We start from the raw sequence: 21,804 nt of genomic DNA on the forward strand, positions 1-21,804 counted from the left end.
GACTTTAAATAAGACTGCTCACAATCCTATACTTATAACATTTAACATGGTAAAACATTTAACATTTAACACAATATCATGAATACCCCTACTATAAAATTCACACTTACAACATCTATGAGGTTGACGATCAATTTTTTTTTTTCTAAGAGTTAAACATCATATCATGGGAGAAGATGGTGAGGGGTGTGGTCAGCAGAAACACACAAATAAACAGAACTTATTTATTAGAGCCGATTTGCCTTGAATTTCAGGTCTTTATCAGAGACTCAAGCGGAGATTCCATAAAAGTGGGCCGGGACAAAATCACACTTATAACAGAACCTATGCTCAAGTCCATGATGAAGGTCTGAAGTTCAGGCTGAAACGTCGACACAAATAAATAAGTTATGTTTATTTGTGTATTTTTTCTGACTTCACCTCCGACCATTTTTCCTCATATTAATCTATGGTCAATTATTAACACCTCATTATATCATACCCTATTTTAGATGAAAATGAATTATTTATCAAAATATCTTACGTTGCCGTTTTCAGAGCCATGTCTGCTTCAGCAATCAACCTTTCCCTCTCTTCTGTCTTTTTCTTAATCTTGGACCAAATCCTGGAATCGACAGACTCAATAGAGCTATCGACCAGTTGGTAGATATCTTCAGCAAGATCTGGAATGTTCACATTTATTTTTAAAAAATAGGTACAAAAGTATTTTTCTACATAGGCACAAAGTAGATACAATATAAAACTTTCATTCAAATATAATTTAGCAATGTTCTAAACCTTGCAATTTTCACTGATGATAGTTAATACCAAGTATATATACTAATTTAATCACTTAATAACAATTAAATGAATGTTGAGTTACACTAATTACCTCTCAAAGCACAAATAGCATCTGTGTACGTTTTGACAGCCACTGTTGATGCATCATTAATAGCTTCTTCCAACTCTTTCAGATCTCTAGGATTTAATGAATCACCAGATTTTGGAATCGAAGTATCAGGCACTTTAACAGAAATGTAACAAATATAGATTACTAGTAATAAACAAAGTAAATAACTTTAAACAGTCATTTTAAAATTGCAATACAGTTAACATAATTTACTATCAGTTCCCATTTCAAACAAAATATCCTTAGCATTTCCTTATAAATAATGTTTTTTAGTTTTGAAAAGATAAAATAATAAGTTTCTATAATGAACTACATAAACTTGAAGATTTAATACCAATACCATCCATCGTTCATGACACCTCTCCTTCCTCCATCGAAACCCAAGTTAGTAAGGTCGGTCTTAACATGTTTCCCCCATCAGAGGTTTAACCATAGATTCAGGACTAATTAAAGTTTTAATGAATCATTTAGTAGGAAATCCCACAACTTAACTCTCCATTTCTCTATTCAATTATTACCTCAATTATAATTACAGGTCATGAAATTCTGGGTAAATAAATCTTCTAAATTCCCTGGTAGTTTCTCAAATATTCCATGTAATTCTCTTATTTTCAAAGAACTTAAAAAAATGTTGTTCTTCCTTAAACCTAAATGGATATGTATTCTTCAGAAAGAGACAAATCGATCAGCATACAAAACCATGAAAAAAAGTATATTTTCTGGGCTATGCAACAAAAATGCTTAATTTTGATAATAACTTTTTTCTGACCAAAAAAAAATCAGAATAGCCTTCCCTGAAAATTTAGCAAAAAGTCCCCATCACAATCAGATGAACGGTATGGCAATGCATGAAGTACGAACAAACAAATATTGGTTTTTATATTTTAAGATTGGGTATAAATATGTAAAAAATAATGATGCTAAGAAATCGGACTCAAGAAGAACTTTTGGCAGACAACAAATTTCAAAACTTTTTTGTTTTTCACCTATAGCTACTAGAGGGTACCTCACAGCACAACTTAAAAAGCATTAAAGTCTGCGTCGAAGTACCACAGTATAATAATTCGATCAATCAGTATGTTCAAACACTAATCATAAAACAATAATTTTTTTTTTCACCTCTCCAAATGGACCATTTGCCTATCTCAGATAACTGGAATATGAAGGTACCTATGGGTTACAATGCAACTGTATGGATATAAGTCCTTTTATATAAGAATATAAGAGTTTTTTTTTTACTTTAGTACGAGGGTGGTTTGGAACGTTCTCGGAATGTACTAGAAAGAAGTGTCTTACCTCAGTGGAACTGCTTTTATTTTTAACATAGTCTCCCTGTAGAAAAATGCATTTGTCCAGCGATGTTTCAATGCCTTGATCCCATCTCGAAAATGAGATTTCTCCAGGCCTCCAAAATACCTCTCCAATTCGGCTATCAGTTTTTCCATTGTAGGAAATCTTCGTCCACCTAGGAAAATTGTCAGCTTGGGGAAGAGATGAGTCTGATGGTGTCAAATCAGGTGAATAAGATGGATGTGGCAACAATTCGTACCTCAGTTCATGAAATTTTGCCATGGCAATAGCACTTCTGTGCGGGTGGGCATTGCCCTGATGAAAGATTGCATATCTTTTCCTGCAGTTGGACTAGAAGGTTTGCATAGTATTGCCCTGTAATCGTTTGGCCAGAAGGAAGATAATCTATCAGCAGAGTGTCTTTTGCATCCCAGAAAACTGAGGCCATGATCTTTCCAGCTGAACGTACTGCCTTTGCTTTCTTTGGTGGTGGTGACTCAGCATGTTTCCACTGCTTTGACTGTTGTTTTGTCCCTGGGGTATAGCAGTGGAGCCAAGTTTCATCTGTAGTCATACACCGGCATAAAAAATCTTTTTGGTTGCACTGAAAACATGCCAGATTTTGTTCAGTCATTTCCAATCTGGTGCGTTTATGGTCCAATGTCAAGAGCTGCAGCACCCATCTCTTGCGGATAATTTTTTCATTCCAAATTCTTCGGTTAAAATGTGATATACCCGTTCAGATGACATCCCTACAGCTTCAGCAATCTCACGCACTTTCAGTCGACGATCCTCCATGACCTTTTTATGCACTTTTGCAATAAATTCTGGGGTCGTAGCACTTTTTGGCCGTCCACTATGCGGATTATCATCTAAGTTCTCCCGACCAAATTTAAACTCGCTGGTCCACTTGGCAATAGTTGAATATAAAGGAGCAGAGTTCCCCAGTGTGTTCTGAAAGTCGGCAAGAATTTCCTTTGCTTTCATACTTTTTTTTACAAAGTACTTGATCACTGCTCGAATCTCAGTTTTTTCCATTGTCACAAATCACTATGCATAAAACAACAAGAGTTGTCAGTACCACTCACGCCACGTGTTCACTCACAAAGGATGTGTGATTATTGCGCGGGAACCTCGTTGCTCTAGCACTGACATTTAGCGGTGATTCTGAGAACTTTTCAAACCACCCTCGTATATTAAAGAATCATTTAGAAATGTGAATCATTAAGGAGAAAACATACATAAGATCACATGAATAAATAACAAAACACATGAGTATAATTAAAAATTTAATTGAATCACATGATTTGAATTTATAAGAACTGTTAATAACAGAAAGGATATGTATAAGAGGTCTGACAAAGGATAAGCATTGCTAAGAACAAAGCCAGTCACTAAATTAATAAATCGTGACTCAACCAAGCTATTAATTATTCGTCTTATTATTTTATCTTTATGAGTTTCTATGCCTCATTTTTTCTGTGCCATTCAGATTTCCCGGACTCCTTTCCTGGCAGCTATGGATATGGTAGGAATGTCTAATAACCCTGCTCAGGTTGTTTCTTGTGCTCCCATAGTTGGTTGAAATGATCTTCATCATTATCGTCAGCCAGGTGGTGAAGTGCTGTGATATTTTTGGATATAGCATTTCTTGCATAAGGAACCAATCTTAAGTCTTAATGCAGATGACTGTAATACACACCCTATCATGTAAGTGCTTGGCATAGTCACAACTATTCTTAAGGTAAAACTACCAACACTTCTCTATCCAACCCACTCACGAGTCGTTAAGAGATTGCTAAGAGGGCTACGTTTTTTTCTTTTTTTAGGCCCTTTGTAATGGCAATTTCTCCAATCTAGCTTTGAATGAACTGCACTACTCCAAGCTTACATGGAGCAGTGACTGAGGAAAAAAAGAGGACCTCACAAGACTGGCACCTACTTATAATACTAAACACTACTTCTCATACAGGTATTTCTATCAAATACAGAGATGATTGGGAAACACAATGCACCTGGAGGAATGGGGGATGGTGATAGTTGACATTAATATTAATATTAAGTTGATATTAATTGATTTGACTCACTTAAGTTGATATTAATAGATTATAACATGAGAAGTAAAGTTTTTCGACAATTATTAAAATCCATGGTCATACTCTTAATCTGAATCAAAACAGATTTTCTTCAGACATTTTCCGAGATCTTTTAAAAAAAATATCTAAAGTAGAAACACTTCCTCACATATTTGTATTAATTCACTAGAAATATTGTCAATTCCTGCTGTTTTATAGGATTTTCATTTTCTTATGGCTATTTGAGCTTCTATCTGACTCGGTTCTTCTATTAACAATTCAGAACTCAGATATTTAGAATGAGGGAATTGACTATTATTTCCTGTATTCAAAATACTACCCAAGTGTCTTTTTAAGTAATTCAATATGTCTATCATCCCAGAAAGAATATTGTTATTTTTATCTTATACAATAAATTACGCCAAATAGAAGTAGATGAAATCCTTACCTGGCGTGATATCAACTTCTCCATCAGGTTTTTTTACATAAATTCTTTTTTCATCAGTTTTATCACCTTTCAAATTCATATCTTTAAATATAGGCTTCGGAGCTGAAAAAATAATGTTCAATCAGTTCTAGGGAATGAATCCACACACCAATGGTTCATAAAAGACATGAGCATTAAATGAATAAAAATTAATTCAATAACAATTTATTATAAAATAATTATTTAAAATTCAAAATATTTAATGTAATCAAACATATTTGATAATTGATTTTATTCCTTATATCTTATTAATTAACTTTCAATCCTGGATAATGAGTTATTACCGTATTTGTCAGAATATAGAAATTTACGGTTTTTTTCTTAAATTTTCTCTAGAAAAATTAGAGCTCAACAAACTTGGGGTTTTTATTTTAATTCACATATTTACCTAATTTATTTTTGTTTCTACTGTTGTAGAAACAGTTTTTTTTTTTTAATGAAGTCAGTACATACAATAATTCAATCCATTAGAAAATCCAGTAACTTACGGACATAAGGTTGCTGCTTGTCATCACAAGGAGGAAGTTCTTTTTTTCCTGATTCTTGACCAAACATTGTCATCACTTCACGTTTTAACCTACCAAATAGTTAAGGCAATCAATATTATTTAAATAAAATTACAGAAAGAGAAAGAGCGAGAAAAAGAGGAGAAAATAAGGTGTTGTTTTGTTATACTAACATTGTAAGTCTTCATTAGGGAAAATAAAACAGATGGGATACTTCAATATGGGACAAAATGATACTTAATTTTAATGAATTAGAAGAATATTTAATTTAAAAGTTGAAACTTATCCTTATATAATATAGATAACTCATCAAAAATCAAAAGTTAAAAAATAAAATTGTTATATGAAAGTTATTGAACACACAGGGCCGGTAAAAGACCTTAGATCAAGATCGAATTTTGAAAGTAGTGGAGCACTGGCAACCATGTTCATGTATGAGCCCTCATTTATAAAGTGTTTGGGTTAAGTTAAATTATTCACCTTTTAAAGAGGTTAAATTATACACCTTTTAAAGAGAGCAAATTCATTTATACTACACAGAAGGGTGGCATAATACTCTCCTTCTAAACAAAAGTGAAGAAATAAAGAGATTAGCCACGTCTTCAGAGTCCTCATTTACATGAATGTAAATAGGGATTCCCCACATTAATGTAATCATCTGTACAACTGTTCATTTAATCGCACATGTGAAATGAATATAAGCTGTAATAAAAGATGTTTCCAAAAATTAGGTCAACTATAGAAATCCATTAAACTGTTCATGAAAAATTTGAATTTTTTTTTTGTTATTTACTTAATCAGAAAAATACATCCTATGTGTTCCAACCAGATGACAACATCTATCGGTCGGTGCTGAAATGACATAAAATAATGTTACATATAAAATAAAATTTGAAACAATTATATTTTTGATTATTAGAGTGCTGTGCAGGCTGCTATGATTTAAAAGATAGAATTGAACAATATGAATTAATTTCTGGCGATAAAATAATTATTCAATCAGTAAAATACCACTAAATAAAAAATACTAAAATTAATGAAATAACTTACAAATTGAATAATAATAAATAAAAATTTGCAATTAATAAATTAAAAATATGAAATTTGTAATAAGTATGGAGTTAACTTGTTTAAAAATAGGAGTACAATATATAATATAAAAACGAATGAAATATGTAATAAATATAATTTTTTAAAACATAATATAGTTTATGATACCTAATATTGAACATGATACCTAATATATATAGAATACAAAAAAAAAAAGGAATATTAAAACTAGAGAGCAACTAAAGAATAAAATAAAACAAAATGATACAAGAATATAATAAAAATAAGGATTTAGGAATATCTAAATAAATACTAAAATTACACATATATAAATATAAATACATGCAATACATCATTTAGTTTTATTTTATTAATATTTATTTGTTTTAAAGAATTTTTTTATTAACTGTTAATAAGACATATAAATTATAAATCCACCAAGTTAATGAACTGTTAGTTCAATAAATTTTATATTCAGACTACATTTTATAACATTAAATATACTATTGGTATTAAAATGTCAATTTGAATAGATCATAGACATATGCTAAATTCACCATGATTATTTATTATTATATATGTATTTTCAGCACCGACCAATAGATGTCATTTGGTTGGAACACATAGGTTTTTAAGAAAAATATTAGGTTTGATACAAATTAATAAACAATTGTTTCTGACATAATGGTGAAAGTTATATATTTAAAAAAAACAAAAAGAACCTCCTTCTTCATCTTTTTTCTTTTTTTTCCATTATTTCAGTATTCCCAATAAATAATGATAATTGAGTGGACAGAGATCATAGAATATGTAAGGATTTTTCATCACTCTCCATTACCTCAATAACTTTATTTGACAGATATTAATATTTCTAAAATTTTTATCTTTTTAATGGAATATTTTTCCTTCAATAGATAATAATATTTATTCATAGCTTAACTTATCCATGTTATTACCATTGATGAGAGATGGTTAATTATGCCAAGTAAATATATAATATAATTATAAATAATAAATTAAAGGTAATTCAGAGAGTCATTTAGAAAATTTGATATTGAAGCCCTGTCAGACTACTTTGATAAGGATAAGACTCAATGTTATCAAAGCCCAATTTATTGTATATTGATGCAATAAGTTAAGTCGAAATTGTTACAGCTATTTTGAGAAAGTTGGAAGTGTAAAATCTATGATATAAAGAGGCACTTCCAATAAATCAATTTTAGAGAAAAAATATAATAACATGTCATTGCTATAAGTGCCTACCCCAATATACTGTTTCAGTTTCTGAGGTATTTTTGAGTATATAATTAACATATATACCATTTACATACACACAAACCATTTAATGGAACGAAGAGAATCTTAAACTGTGTAAATCCTCTAAAAACAACTAAAAACACCAAAAACATTATGATCACTTCATGATGTCTATATCAACAAAATACTGTCAATTACTTTGTTAAAGAGAAGATCTTCCAACCATAAATTTTATAATGTATGTATGGTGCGAATTGCATGACCTTGTGAATCATAGTGTAAAATAATATCTTTAAAACACCAACTGTAATTTAACATGAGTATATTAAACTGAAAATGTTTTAGAACTATCATCCAAACAGAAGTAGAAAATATACTACAGTGACCTATAGAGGATTAGAATGACACTCACGAAGCTGCCAAATCTGAAATTACTCGAAGAAGGTAGTCTATTGGTGAAGTTTCTTCAGCTGTTATAAATGAAATAAATTCATCAGAGCCTGGTACATATTCCCTCAGAAGGGCTCGAAAGTCTTCATCATGTTTTGCATATGCCACAACTGCACCTGTTCCAATGATGACAGCACCTAACGTATAGTAAAATAATTTGCCAGATTTCCTGCAAATGAGGAATGAAAAATTGTTATTCAATATAAAACTCTCTACTGAATAACTCGTTAAGTTTTTAATGACTCACTCCTGCGGACATTCCTCCTTCTGGCCCTCAATTTGTTTCCTATAGACTGGGGCAGATGTTCGGTAAAGGCGAACAACATATTGTCTCTCAACATATAAGGGGTACTGCAACAGAAAAATCAAGGCAATTATAGTCAAGTTAACCTAAATACAATCATAATATCTTAGAATAGGGTTCAATTAAGATAACTTATTTATATTTGTTAATACAAAAAATTGATAACGCATTAATTGACACTGTTATGAAAATATTTAATTATTTAAAATAAGGAATAAATGGTTTCCCGGTCCATTCTTAACTATTAAAATTACAATCATCCATTAAAAAAGTTACAAAAATAACAAAACAGCGGTAAAATACAACAGAAAGATTTACTTACCTTTCTGACAATACTTAAAGGAAATTTAACACTGTGCCTAAACATTTTAGACCCGGATCAGGGCCGATAGAGGAGAAATACGGTTTGGAAAGAATCGGAAAAACAATCGATCATATGACCCTGAAATTAACATCAATTGTTCGAAACTACATTACGGCGTCTCTTTCTATTGGAAATATTAGTTAGTTGCAATTTTTTAAGTACTTGTAATCTCTAAACATAATAATTTCAATAAAAAACATATGCACGTCAGACTACATTTAACTATTTAGTTGCTTCCCAGCTTAAATAGTCATAAATGTTTAATTTTGTTTACGACTTTTAATTTACATGTTGTTATGGAGTTGAATTTATTCGGAGTTTCCAATATAATAAGATGGAAGATGATGAAAAGGAAGAAATTATTTGTAGGGCATTGATGTTTATTAGGCATTACTTCATTGTATTAGTGATCATATGAGGAAACCTTCTAAGTGGGTTTTGACAATGTCGGTGTTGTGATTGTTTACGTTAAGCAGTTATCTTATCCGATTGTTGAAATGTCATTCGAAACATTTCCACAATATCCTCCTGTCGACGGAGAGTTAGTGGATCGTATTGTTTGCAAATTGAAATCTCAAGGCATTTTCGATCAGTTTCGTAAAGATTGTCTTGCTGATGTTGATACCAAGGTAGGTGAAATTTATATCATATATGGATTATGTTTACTCATTTATTACGTTTGAACTTACTATAATCTTTGCTATCTGCTGAATTGACAAATAATGTCAATGTCTTGTTTAACTCTAGCCAGCTTATCAGAATCTGCAGCAAAGAGTTAATGGAACTGTAGCTACTTTCCTGGCTACTCAGACATGGCAGCAAGACTTAAACAAAACTCAGCTGCGGGAAAGTCTGAGGAGACATGTTCAGCAGTAAGTTAATTGTTGACAAATGATAAAGTGGTGTCAGTGAAATAATTTTAATACGTATTGTTATCTTGCAGAGGCTTTTTAGAAGTTGGTGTCGATCGTATCGTAGATCAAGTAGTGAATCCGAAGGTATTTACCGTTTTTATGCCTAAAGTGGAAGATGTTGTCTATGACTGTTTGGGAATTGAGAAACCTAAACATCCTCCTCCATCGAGTATGTTATTAATGTTTATGAATTTGTAATTTAAGTAATTTCTATGATAGAGGTATTGATTCAGTATGACATCATCTTTGTCTGTTTTGGCTACTTCTATTCACGCAGCTGATTTTTCATCTTGAGTTAAACTTATATTCAGTTTTTATATCCATATTTGTACTTTTTTTTTTTTTTTTTTTTTTTTTTTCAATGATATTTTTTTTTTTTTTTTTTTTTTTTTTTTTTTTTTTTTTTTTTTTTTTTTTTTATTCAGCAATAGTAGTTATTTTCTTCAGTTCTATTTATCAATACATATAAATTTTAAGTACTATAATATTATTCACTAATGGTAGTTTTACATTATGAGACAAAGGTGATCCGGAATTTTCTAAAATATTATTATATTTGATACACTATTTGTCTGTCAGGTATCTCTTAGAAATGTAAACATTTAGCATCTTAAATATGACTTTTAGAAGAGTTGTTATTTTTGAAATGATTCTATTATGTGATTTTTCTTTCTTGTGAATGACTTTTCTTTATTATTTTTTCTTTTATTTACTATTTATGCGTTACATATATGAATAATTATATAATTTCTATCTTGAAATATATTTATGTTTTGTTACATCTTCGGTCCGTTTGTAAATATGTTAAAGCAGTAATTTATAATATACTGGTGGATATAAATTAAACTTTTTATATGCTATTTGTATTGTGTAATCAAATAAGGTTTTACCAAAGTGTTATTTTATCCTCTTGAAAACGTTTTGTAAGTGTTAGTAGCTGTAACTTGAAGATACTACGTTGGCTTCTCTTGTCATTCGATACTATTTAAAACTCGATTGTGGAAAATGCTATGATTATTCATGATGGTTGTTTTTTTTTAAATGTCTTACTTTGTCACTTTATATTTTTAAGGATATGGATATTAAATATAGATTAAAATTATATCGATTCTAAACATTGTTAAGTTTTTATGAATTAATTTTAAAATAATAGAATTGTTGGAAATAAAAACAATAGCTATGTACAATTTCTTTTATTTATTTAGAAATGTAATGAAGTTCATAATTTTATATTTTCCTTCCTCTTCACCGAATGTAGGAAAATTTGTATTACATAGTAAAAATTATGTCCTCAGAATCTAAGATAGTATGCACTTATATAATTCACATTCAAACTTCCTAAAATGAGTAACTAAAGAATAATAATAATCTCTATTTGCTGATATTTTTGATGTTGAGATTTTAAAATTATGGCAGGATAATATTTCCGAATCATCATTATATGTATTTAATAAATAAATCCTTTAATATATGTGTGGTACCAGAGTGGCTTAGAGAGTAAGCCGCTGTGATACTATATCCCGGCCTCGGGTTCGTATCCGGCTTTGGCATATAATTATTTATTTTGTTAAAGTAGGTGTGAGTCAACCCTGTTAACGAGATATCTGTTGATCGGAAGCCCTCCTGGAGCTCCCCAGCCAGTGGGTGCCATTAATGGGTGAAAAATCTGGAGGTTGAGCGTGATATTGACCAAATGATTGTGCAATCATGGTTAATTAAACAGTACTTCCTTACTAAGTAATGAATCTTGACCCTTAATGGGTTGTAGGGGTACTGGTACTTGTACTGGTATTTGGTGGGGAGAACAAGTCCGGCAAGTGGGCCTAGTGATCCTTTTTGCTAACCCCTGGCGGCAACCTTGGTAGCCGCCGCATACTAACCAAGGTGGGAGTGTAAAGATTCATTCTTCGGGACCGTCAAAAAATGAATGTTTAACTGCCCAGGTGGGAATCGAACCCACAACGTTTCGAACGGACCACACTGGGGGCTACGTCCCAACCCACACAGCCGTCACGTCCCTAATTGTAGAGGTACTTTTTTTTTTTTTTTTTTATGTGTGTGTTAACATATCTAGGATAGAGAATTTCCAAGCCTGATGCAGTTTTTTTGAGATTAGTAATTAAATTGCTGCTTCGAGTTGAGGTCAGTAAAAAGGTGAGCTACCTCGTAACCTTCTATTTTGATTGCCTTCTTGGACGTTTGTTGATGTAGTTCTATAGTTAATAATAATAGTAATATTTAATGTATAATAACTTCAACCAACCGTAACAAAATAAAATATATTTCTTTATGAATCTAACTGAAAAAACTTTCATTAGATTTATATAACAGTAATACATTAAATAAAAATATTATGAATACTAAAGATAAAATAGAAATAAATTCTAAACAATGTAGTGATAAATATTACATATAGGAAACCTCGAAATATTTTAGCATGAATTAACCAACTTATTGCAAGTACAAAGAAAAAATAAATAAATAAAAAAGTTTATTCTTACGGCATTAGCCAAACATGAAATTAAAAATAACTATAATTTTAGATTTGAAAAAACAAAACTAATTAATGCGGGAAAAAACAATAAAAAAAATAAGATTTATATATCTTACTAAAAAAAAAATAATAAAATAGATTATTGTTCAACCAACCGATTATTTATTGTTCTATATTTATTAAAAATTATTTATCCTCTACATGATCAGTTTTATTATGTTAGGTATGTCTTATCATATGGGGGCTAACTTCAAACTCCGTCCACTCCATCTATCATACTTTACTTATTTATGTAGTTCTCATAACTACTATTTTAAATCACTTTTGTTCACAAAATTTGAATAAAAAAAGTATTCCGAAGAAAAAATTAAAAAACTTAAACAATAATACAGAACTTGATATTACCTTAAACATATATTCAGTTATTCTATTGATCCTTTAATTCTTTAAATCTACTATTTTTTTTTCTTATTGAAGTTTTGATTTTTATGAAAGTCATGTTGAGTCAATTGAAAGTAGTATAAAATTCCTAGGTCTTTGTCCTTCATCTCTTCCCTTTCTTTTATGAAATAATAATGACTATTGAACTGCTCATCTTTGTCCAACAAAATGATGATTGCTCAAAATTCGGCTGTTGTCTTACCTTTAAAACATCCACCTATAGTGAGTACTAGTCAATGTGCAGCATATCACAATCTCTCAAGGAGATCATAATACCCAAAATAATAGAAGAGAATCCTTCCCAGGCCATTCCGGCCCCAGAATCCCTGAATTAGGCCCTATGTTACTTACCTTCAAAACATTTTAAAACAAGATTAGTTTGTGGAAAAAAATTGATTAAATCAAGCAAAATCGGAAATCAACATAATACATCTGTACTATAGTAACACACACCAGTAATATAATATGTCAGTATTATTGAAGGTGCTCTCAGACATGTCAATAATATTGTTTCAATATTACGTCAGTTACCATCTTGCTTTCTTTATATAAGTACTCTTTCAAGGCTCTCCATTTCTCGTGTTTTTTTTTATGGTTTTTCAAATTAAGTTTTATTTGATACACTAAATATATGAACTACCTAAGTGATATTTAGGATGCAGGAAATCATATTTTTAAGTGTGAACAACCTAATCATTTTTTTCAAATAATTAGGAAAGAAGGTAGAAAATTGATTATATGTGACATTTTTCTTTTGTTATATTTGAACTAGAGCATTTTGATTTTATCAATCCAATACCGTTTAATTTTATTTTTTCACTATCAAATAGTTGATATTTCATTATAAGTTTATTTACTAACAAGTTATGTGATCTCCTGGACATAAGAATTATCAATTTGTTAAAATTGAAGAAATGTCGTACATAATAGTTAAATTGAAAACATCAGAAATAAAAAAAAAAAAAAAAATTATAAATGATTCTGATTAGTTATGTATTTAGACTAATAAATGTTGTTACTAAATCTAGTTCTGCTTATTCATTGATGACTTATTAGTTGAATGATTTATTTTGATTAGTGATTGTTCAAAAGTTTTGTTGAATTAATTCATGATAAATATTCATCAAAAATATTAAATATCACTTTACGGTAGCTTTTAGTTATGCAAATATTTATTATTAGTTATTGTTCATGTTCACAGCTGATTTAATGTTTGTTTTGTAGTTAAATGCTTTTGGTTGTGCGCATACTCCTTTATTATTAGTTTAGATGCTGTATTACCTCTGCCTCAAGATAGTTTTTCTCTCAGAAGATTAACTACGAATCGTTCACCATTTTATGAATCAATCGATGAAGATTATGTATAATTACATTCAAATTTAATGGTAATTTTTTATAAAGTAAATTTCTCATAGTTTCGAGTTATATTTATCATTTCAAATGATAATAAGCTATTTTCTGTATACCCTAACCAATACAATGGTGGTTTATCTTTATATTATCAAAGATGTCTTTGTTTTAAATTATACTTGATATTCCTTTCAGTTTGTTTTGGCAAAGGAAACGTCTTTAACTTTAAATATTTATATATATATTAAAAAAGTTTTTAGGTCTTTAGGCTAATCTAATCTTCATTCTGCTTCCTTTTTTTTTTTTTTTTTCACTTTTAACCACCACTGAGCTATTAGAAAATACTGATAGTAATTTATTAATATTAGGCATTAGTAAAACCTATTATAAAAAAGATAATTTAGGCAACTTATTGTATTTTGTTCGTTTAATAATTCTCCCACCATTCATCACTTCTTCAACTCAGATTTTAAATACTTAACTAACAATTCATTAAATGTTTTCTCCTAATTACTCACTTTTACTTTGCATAGATTTACAACAAAAAATCTGATGTTGGCTGATCTTTGTGTTTCATGGTGACCTGAAATAAAAATTTTTCCACTGCCTACAAATTTTTTGCAAATTTATGATACATAGGTGTGTACCAAAAAAAATCATTTCAATCTTTCATAGCTCCCAGGGTACTAAACTGATCGACTTCAACTACTCAAATTTGAATTTGAGATATAAGATAATGTATTTATGATTATTTAAATATATTTAAGTGACTTTCCATTTCCTTCAAATCTGTAAAAAAATATACTTTATTGTTATCATCAGAAAGAGAGAAAATTAATCTTTCCGATAGTAACATAACTTATGAATTTGAGTGAAGTATCCAGGAGTTTTAAAGGTTTTTAGCTTATCTAGAGAAAATGTTCAAACATATTATTTCTCTCTGGCAAATGGAAATATTTTAACTTTTTGTTGATTTTTAAATAAGGCCCTTCCCACAAGAGGCAAGATGAAATTGAGGCGAGAGAGACTCAAACTGGAAATGATTGGTTGCCTAGAAACTTACACTACTTCCATTTTGGTTGAGACCCAATATGCCAAGCCATACGAGGTGAGAAAAAGGCAAAGGGTGTGTGCCATCATGTGCATCTTACACCAACAATCTTGTCTCCTGTGTGGAAGGCCTAAGGGTAAGAGCTTCATAACCTCAAGACGTCTAGAAAATATATTTCATCATATAGAAAAAATTATAAAAACTGTTCAAATATTCTAAAAACATCTGTAATATTATATAATCATGCATGTATACATTAAGTCGTCTAATTACATTTTCCTTTATTATTATTAACCATTATCCTAACAAATGTGCATTATCCCATCATTTGAAAATGTTAAATGAGTAAATAAGAAGTTTTAATAAATTTTTCAAAAAGAAAAAAGAATAGAAATAAAATGTATGTTAGAAATAAAATTGACAACATCATTTTTGTATAATTCAACGTGAAACCTTATTGCTGGTGCATGGTTTGACCAAATTGAATTATTTTGATACTATTGGCGAGAAAAGTTTTCTATCTTGTAACAATAAAATTTATATTTGCTTAATTAAAGGCAATAAAAGTCACTCAAATATATTTAAACAATCATTAATACTTTGTATTATATCTCAACTTCAAATTGACCCATTGGAGTCTGATTTATGTCATATGGTATATTTTAGCATCTTTTCGGTACCTTATAAATTTTAAGTTGATTGATTAAGTACCTAGGTGCTATGAAAAATTCTCCTGATTTTTTTATTTTTTTTTATTTTTCGAAAAACATAAAGTTCAGCTAAAATTATGAAATCAAATTTGAGAAGTTTCTTTTTATATACCTGTGTTAATTTCCCATACAGCATTCCTTATAATGTATTTTTTATTATTTTAAAAGTTACAATTTTTATTTATTTTGCAGATAACATTTTATCTGGGCGTAAGCTGACCTTACTAGATCTTCTTCCAAAAGATCTTGATCCAGTCTCTCCAGATAGTGACAATCTCAGTTTCGATGAAGAGGAAACAAAAGATGAAACTAATAACAACGAAAGCTCTTCTAAGTTAGACATATCTCATGACAGTCAAGTATCTGGTATCTCAGATCTATCTAGCCATATGGGTGACAGCTTTAAAGAAAATGAAGAAAACCATATTGATTCGGACACAGTTAAAAGTGTTACATCGGTCAAAGAAAATTCAACTGAACCCCATTTTGAAAATTTTGAAAATTTGAGCGAGAAAATAAAACAAGCTGAAATAGGAGGTCACAACTCGGCCACAAGTCCTCTTCCAGAAGAGCTAGATGACACAGAATCAAAAGCAACATTAGAAGTTGAACAAAACCTCCAAAAAGACAATAGATATGATACATTAATGGAAATTGATTCTGTTTCAAATAGTACATTTGAAGATGCTAAAACATTTACAAATAAAATAATTAAAGAAGATACCTGTAGTAGGACTATATCAGAGGATTCCCTTAGTTGTTCAAGTTTTAATGCTAAATTTAAGAAAGACAAATCTAAGTCAGTAGTTGTAGGAACTGGTGAAAACAGTATGGATAAAAGTGAAGTTGGTACACCTTCTAAGGAACTTTCCTCTGATAAAGAAATTAAGATTTCTTCCATAAATGAAGAAGTAGATGTTAAAGCTGAAGAAAAAGTTTTAGAAAATAAAGAGACTAGGAAAACAGATGAACTGAAAGACAAGAAGCACCGTGAATCGTGTTCTTCTAAAAATAGCAAGAGCAGCAGTAGACTTAGTGATTCAAAGCATCGTTCTGATAAAAAAGATGATACTAAGCAAAGTAAAGAAAAGACTTATAAAGAAGACAAAGAGAGAGACAAAACCAATAAAGATGACAAAGACAGAAGCAATAAACACAAAGATGATCGTCATCATTCCTCAAAGGATAAATATAAGGATAAGGACAAAAATGACAGAAGTAGAGATAAAGATAGTGACAAGAAAAAGGATAAAATTGATTATAAAGATTCATCTGAAAAAGACAAAAAAAATGATAAGGACAAGTATAAAGAAAGGGATAAAAATGATAAAGAAAAGACCCGAAACGATAAGGAAAATCATAAGTCTGAAAAAGAGAAGACCCGGTCTGACAAAGATAAGGATAGACATGAAAGAGATAAGGATAAATATGATAAAGACAAGCATGAGAAAAATAAAAGGGACAAAGAGAAAGAGAAGAGAGAAAAGGATAAGTATGAAAGCAAAGAAAAAGATAGAGATTACAATGAAAAGGATAAAGATAAGAGTGAGAAAGATAGAAGTAAAGAAAGAGATCGAGGAAAATCGGAAAGAGACTACAAAAATGAGAAAGATAAAGAAGGCAGGTCTGTTGATGAAAAAACAAGAGACGACAAGAGGAAAGATTCCAAAAAGTATGACAAAGCTAGTAACTCATCAACAAAAAAAGATGATAATAAAAGTGAAACGAAAGACAAAAGTAAAAGAAGTGATGAAAGTGGTAAAGAAAAAACTCCGAATAGTAAATCAGGCAAAAATGAAGAAGAAAAGCGAGAAAGGAAACGAAAAAGTGAGCGGTGCAATGACGAAATCAAGCTGAAAGAAGCAAGAAGGTCATGGGATAGAGATAGCAGTGGTGGAAATGGCAAAGGTCATGGACCCCAAAAATCTAGTAGTAGTGAATGTAAGGTAAGTTCATCCTCTACATCCACTAAGGAAAAGCGGACGGGGGAGTCTTCAAATCACCAGAAGGCCAATGAGCGCAAATTAGAACCAGTCACTGAGGCTGAGGAACCCTCAGATGTGGACAAAATTCTGATGAAAATCAATTCTTCAATTGAAGAAAGCCAAAACCAAAACATTCAGTCTAGTGAAGAGCAAGCAATAAAAAAACCAAAGATAGCAAGAAATATCTTTGAAATAAGGAAAATAATGCAGGCTAGAAAAAATATAGCACGACAGGCATTTAAGCAGCAGGACAAAAAAAGAAAGGAAATTATGGATTCCGTTGAAGAGGCCGATGTGACTGACTCCCCTTCTACCACTACTCCTCAGAGAGATAACCCAAAAATACGAGAAGAAAATAAAGAAAATATTAAAGCAGGGCAAATGGATAAGTTAAAAAATCCCAAAGTTGGTCCCATTAAAGGAAAATTTAGTGGTTTTCTTGAGTCAGATATTGAACAATCTAGGAATTCTCTTCACATCTTTCGTGCACATTATTCAAATTTTTGCACTAATATGGGTATGGAAGTATTGCCTAATGAAAATATTGACAGAATCGATTTTACAAAAATCTGTGATTTTAGTGACGATCTGTTAGATGACAACCTTAATAAGTTAAAACCAAAACCAGTTTCATTAGAAAGGAGAAAAACATACCCTGATGACAACCAGGTAAGTAAAGCTGTGGAGAATATTATGAGTGGAAAAAATGGTTGCTATGTTTTACTTCAAGACTGTAATGAAGTTGTAGAAGCCATGCGAAATTCTATTCAACCTCCATTAAATAAATCGCCTAATAAGTTGATTTCTTCAAACCCTCAGCAAAATAGTGCTATAGACGGAAATTCTAACAGGACTAGCTCAGTAAAAAATTTGCCAGTGGTAGACCACATCTCGAAGAAGGAAAATTTGAGTTCTACTGTTATGGCAGTTCCTCAATTCTTAGACTGTGATGTCGATGTTGGGACAGGAATAATAAGTCATACTTCCCCAGAGCAGTTGAAACAAGGAAACTCTGCAAAGAAGAGTGCTATCAGAACACCTGCTGCCAAGCAGCAAGTGACACAAGACGACAAGGATGAGGAAGCTTTTTCTCCAGTAAGTAAAAGATTGCGTGGGAGGAAAAGGAAAATCAATAAAAATTTAGTGAATAAATTTTTTAAAAATTATTGTGTTCATAAATCATATTATAAGATTTAAATTTAAATCAGATTATTCTATTTTTTGAGGTTAATTTAGTATAGTAACATGTGATTGATTAGTTAAGAAAGCAGCTCACTGGTGATCGCATAATTGTGTCTTGTAAGTTGTTTCATGTCTTTAAAAAATCATTAAACAAAGTTCCTTTATGAATCATTTAATGACTAATTTCAGTCATGTCAGATGTATAGCTCCCAATTTAAGACACTTTTTTTTTTTTATGTTAGTTCTAGAGGTTATTAATTAAGGGGTTTGTTACAACTTAGCTGCTGGTGTTAGGTTCCTGTTGTATTGTGGTTATAAATGTCCTAAAAATTCTAAAATATTTGAAGTTGATTTTTCATAAGAATATTGCTTAATATAAATCTTACTATCTTAGGTCAAATATTGCATTGATAGTTTAATGAACTTTGTTTAAGCTTTTTTTCTATTATCTTAATAACTTAATCAGTTCTTTATGGGACTTCCTGGTCTCTAGCTGCCTTCATCATTCCCTGTCTTTCCTCTGATCCTCAGAATGTCTTGAGATAGGATTATTGGATGGGCGTGTGGTATTTTACTTATATTTCTCGCATCATACATTCTAATAACATTTATTAATCATTTTAATGATTAATAATTTTTAATTTTCCAAAGTTAGAGGTACTTCTTACCTCTTCATTATCCTCTCATTTATAACGTAGTTTCTCCTTGTTTTTCTGTTCCTCTATGTAAATAAAGTCAAAACTGGATAAACTTTGGACCTTAAGTTGAATACGAGATTCTTGTACTCTAAATAAAAATTACGATAGGGCAAGCTTTCAGACCCTATAATGCGAATTCGGAGGGTCAAGAAACTTTATATTGACAGTTTACTGCTCCCCTATCCTAACACTAGAAGGTTAGACTGTGATTAGCTAGTGAGTTTCTTACACTTTTGAACTGTCAGTAAATCAAGCATATCTGTTTGCAATTTTTGATCCTTATACTGACCATATCGTGGAGTGGGTAGCTCAGTGGTAAGGCACTTTGCTACTAACTCCATAGACCCAGGCTCTAATCCGAGTTGAGTTGACCTGGTACAGATTTAATTTTTTTTTTTAATTAATAATTCGATTACTCAAAGTAAAATCGACTTTCATCCCACTTCAACTTTTCAATTCCCCACTTTAAATTTGGTTTCTTGCCTTTCCTATATATATCACTTGGCTCTTCTGTAATAATTGGGAGATATATTGATTTATTATATAAATCTATTACTTCACATCATTACCTCTCTAAGGTGACCGACCAGCTTACATGTTATTACTGATCTAGTCATAAGCTAGGTTCGCTTTTGAGGTCTGATTTGGTATTTCTTGATCAATCCTACCATGTCCATTTATGATGGTCCCTTGGTTGTTATAATCTGGTACTTCCAGAATTTTCCCATTGCAGAATGATTCTACATTTTTTCTTAATTTTCAAGAAACTTGTGCCAGTTTTCAACTGACTGATTGAGGATCAGATTGGTAGTTTAAGGTTAGGCTAGTTCCATAAGCTTCCACTCCTGCATTTCTATCTTACTGTTAAAGCACATTTCTTTCTGGTTGAGGTTTCCAAATTAAGATCTATTTTGTCTATCTAGAATATACGAGGGCTGTCCAGAAAGTAACAGACATTTTGAAATAAACAATGCACAAATTGAAAAACTCAAAGTTTATTATATACCTTTGAAAGGTACACACTTCAGCTATTTTCTACATAATCGCCATTCAAATTTAGACATTTATCATACCGTGTCACAAGTTTTTCAATACCCTCTCTGTAGAAATCTGCTGCCTACAATTTCAACCACTGGTTTACACCTGCATGCAGTTCGGCATCAGTATCAAAGCGTTGTTTACCGAGACATTTTTTTTATCGCTGGGAAGAGGTGGTAATTGCTCGGCACCAAATCTGGGCTGTATGGTGGATGGTCAAACACCTCCATCCAATTGGCCCGGGTACGATTGGACGTGTGTGGACGTGCATTGTCGTGAAAAAACAACACCTTGTTGCTAAGTTTCCCTTAGAGACTTATTTCGTATGGTGGGCCGTAACTTTCATAGTGTTTCACAATACATTTCTGAATTGATTGTTGTTCCACATTCCAGAAAATCAACGAGAAGCACTCCCTTGGAGTCTCAAAACACAGTAGCCATGACCTTTCTTGCTGACAGCATTTGCAAACACTTTTGTGGTTTCTAGGAAGAATGTCTGTGCATCCATTCCATCGACTGATGTTTTGTTTCACAGTTCAGTCCTTCACCCAGTCCCCAGTTTCGATACGATCCAGAACTGAATTACCATTTGTGCTGTATTCTTGGAGAAAGGTCAGTGCTACAGCCAGTCTCTGTTTCTTATGGTCTTCCATTTGGATTTTCAGAACCCACCGAGCACAAAATTTGTGATAACCAAGCTTCTCCACCACAATTTGATGCACCAAACTCTGTGAAATTTGGGGAAAATGTTCTGACTTCTATAATCGTGAAACAATGGTTTTCACGAATTTTGTCATTGATTCGCATAGGCAGGTCATCAGTCACAAGGCTAGGCCTAGGTCCTCATCGTGAACACTGGTACGGCCATATTTAAAATCAGTGCACCATTGCCTCACTCGGCTTTCAGTCATTATCCTCTGCCCGTAAACATACAGACCACACTTCACAAGTGGCAGGATTTTCTATTGCAGGGCACATCTTGACAACTCACAGAGCAAAGTGAGGAATGCAGTCCTCACGCTACAATAGCTGGATGCATACTTAATGTAGGAACGTTCGGACACCAAGATGGTTGCTCTACCCTCACCCAATGCCACGATAGGCCAAAACGTCTGTTACTTTCTGGACAGCCCTCGTAATATAATTATTACAGTGTTGAATTAGTCATATACAATTGGTTTTAAATCTTCTGCTAATATTATAAAGCATGTTTAAGTTTACTTAACAATATGCATGAATAACTTAATATTTAAGAAGGGCTTATTTATT

General features: G+C 31.3%; 2 protein-coding genes across 5 annotated transcripts in view; one reads left to right on the forward strand and one right to left on the reverse strand.

Moving 5' to 3' along the window:
- LOC106678012 (MICOS complex subunit Mic60) overlaps positions 1-8,772 on the reverse strand; it is a 32,085-nt gene extending 23,313 nt beyond the window's left edge. Inside the window, exons 1-7 of the mRNA XM_014416290.3 lie at positions 8,631-8,772; positions 8,252-8,355; positions 7,967-8,173; positions 5,230-5,318; positions 4,703-4,804; positions 872-1,003; positions 524-662 (exon numbers count right to left, since the gene is read on the reverse strand). Of these exons, the coding sequence (XP_014271776.1) occupies positions 524-662; positions 872-1,003; positions 4,703-4,804; positions 5,230-5,318; positions 7,967-8,173; positions 8,252-8,355; positions 8,631-8,675 (818 nt within the window). The 5' untranslated portion in view covers positions 8,676-8,772. The remainder of the gene's footprint in view (positions 1-523; positions 663-871; positions 1,004-4,702; positions 4,805-5,229; positions 5,319-7,966; positions 8,174-8,251; positions 8,356-8,630) is intronic.
- A 234-nt stretch (positions 8,773-9,006) lies between these two features.
- The window catches only part of LOC106677994 (biorientation of chromosomes in cell division protein 1-like 1), a 33,392-nt gene continuing 20,594 nt past the window's right edge, over positions 9,007-21,804 (forward strand). For 3 of the 4 annotated variants that reach the window (XM_014416254.3, XM_014416261.3, XM_014416270.3), the window contains exons 1-4: positions 9,007-9,301; positions 9,420-9,544; positions 9,616-9,755; positions 15,825-18,712. In XM_014416254.3, coding sequence (XP_014271740.1) covers positions 9,170-9,301; positions 9,420-9,544; positions 9,616-9,755; positions 15,825-18,712 — 3,285 coding nt within the window. In that variant the 5' untranslated portion in view covers positions 9,007-9,169. Of the gene's footprint in view, positions 9,302-9,419; positions 9,545-9,615; positions 9,756-14,782; positions 15,059-15,824; positions 18,713-21,804 lie in introns of those variants that run through there. The other variant, XM_067048592.1, reaches the window with a different exon arrangement.

This window comes from Halyomorpha halys, unplaced genomic scaffold (assembly GCF_000696795.3).
Source record: "Halyomorpha halys isolate HHAL.00 unplaced genomic scaffold, Hhal_1.1 Scaffold9.1, whole genome shotgun sequence".
Classification (NCBI taxonomy): domain Eukaryota; kingdom Metazoa; phylum Arthropoda; class Insecta; order Hemiptera; family Pentatomidae; genus Halyomorpha; species Halyomorpha halys.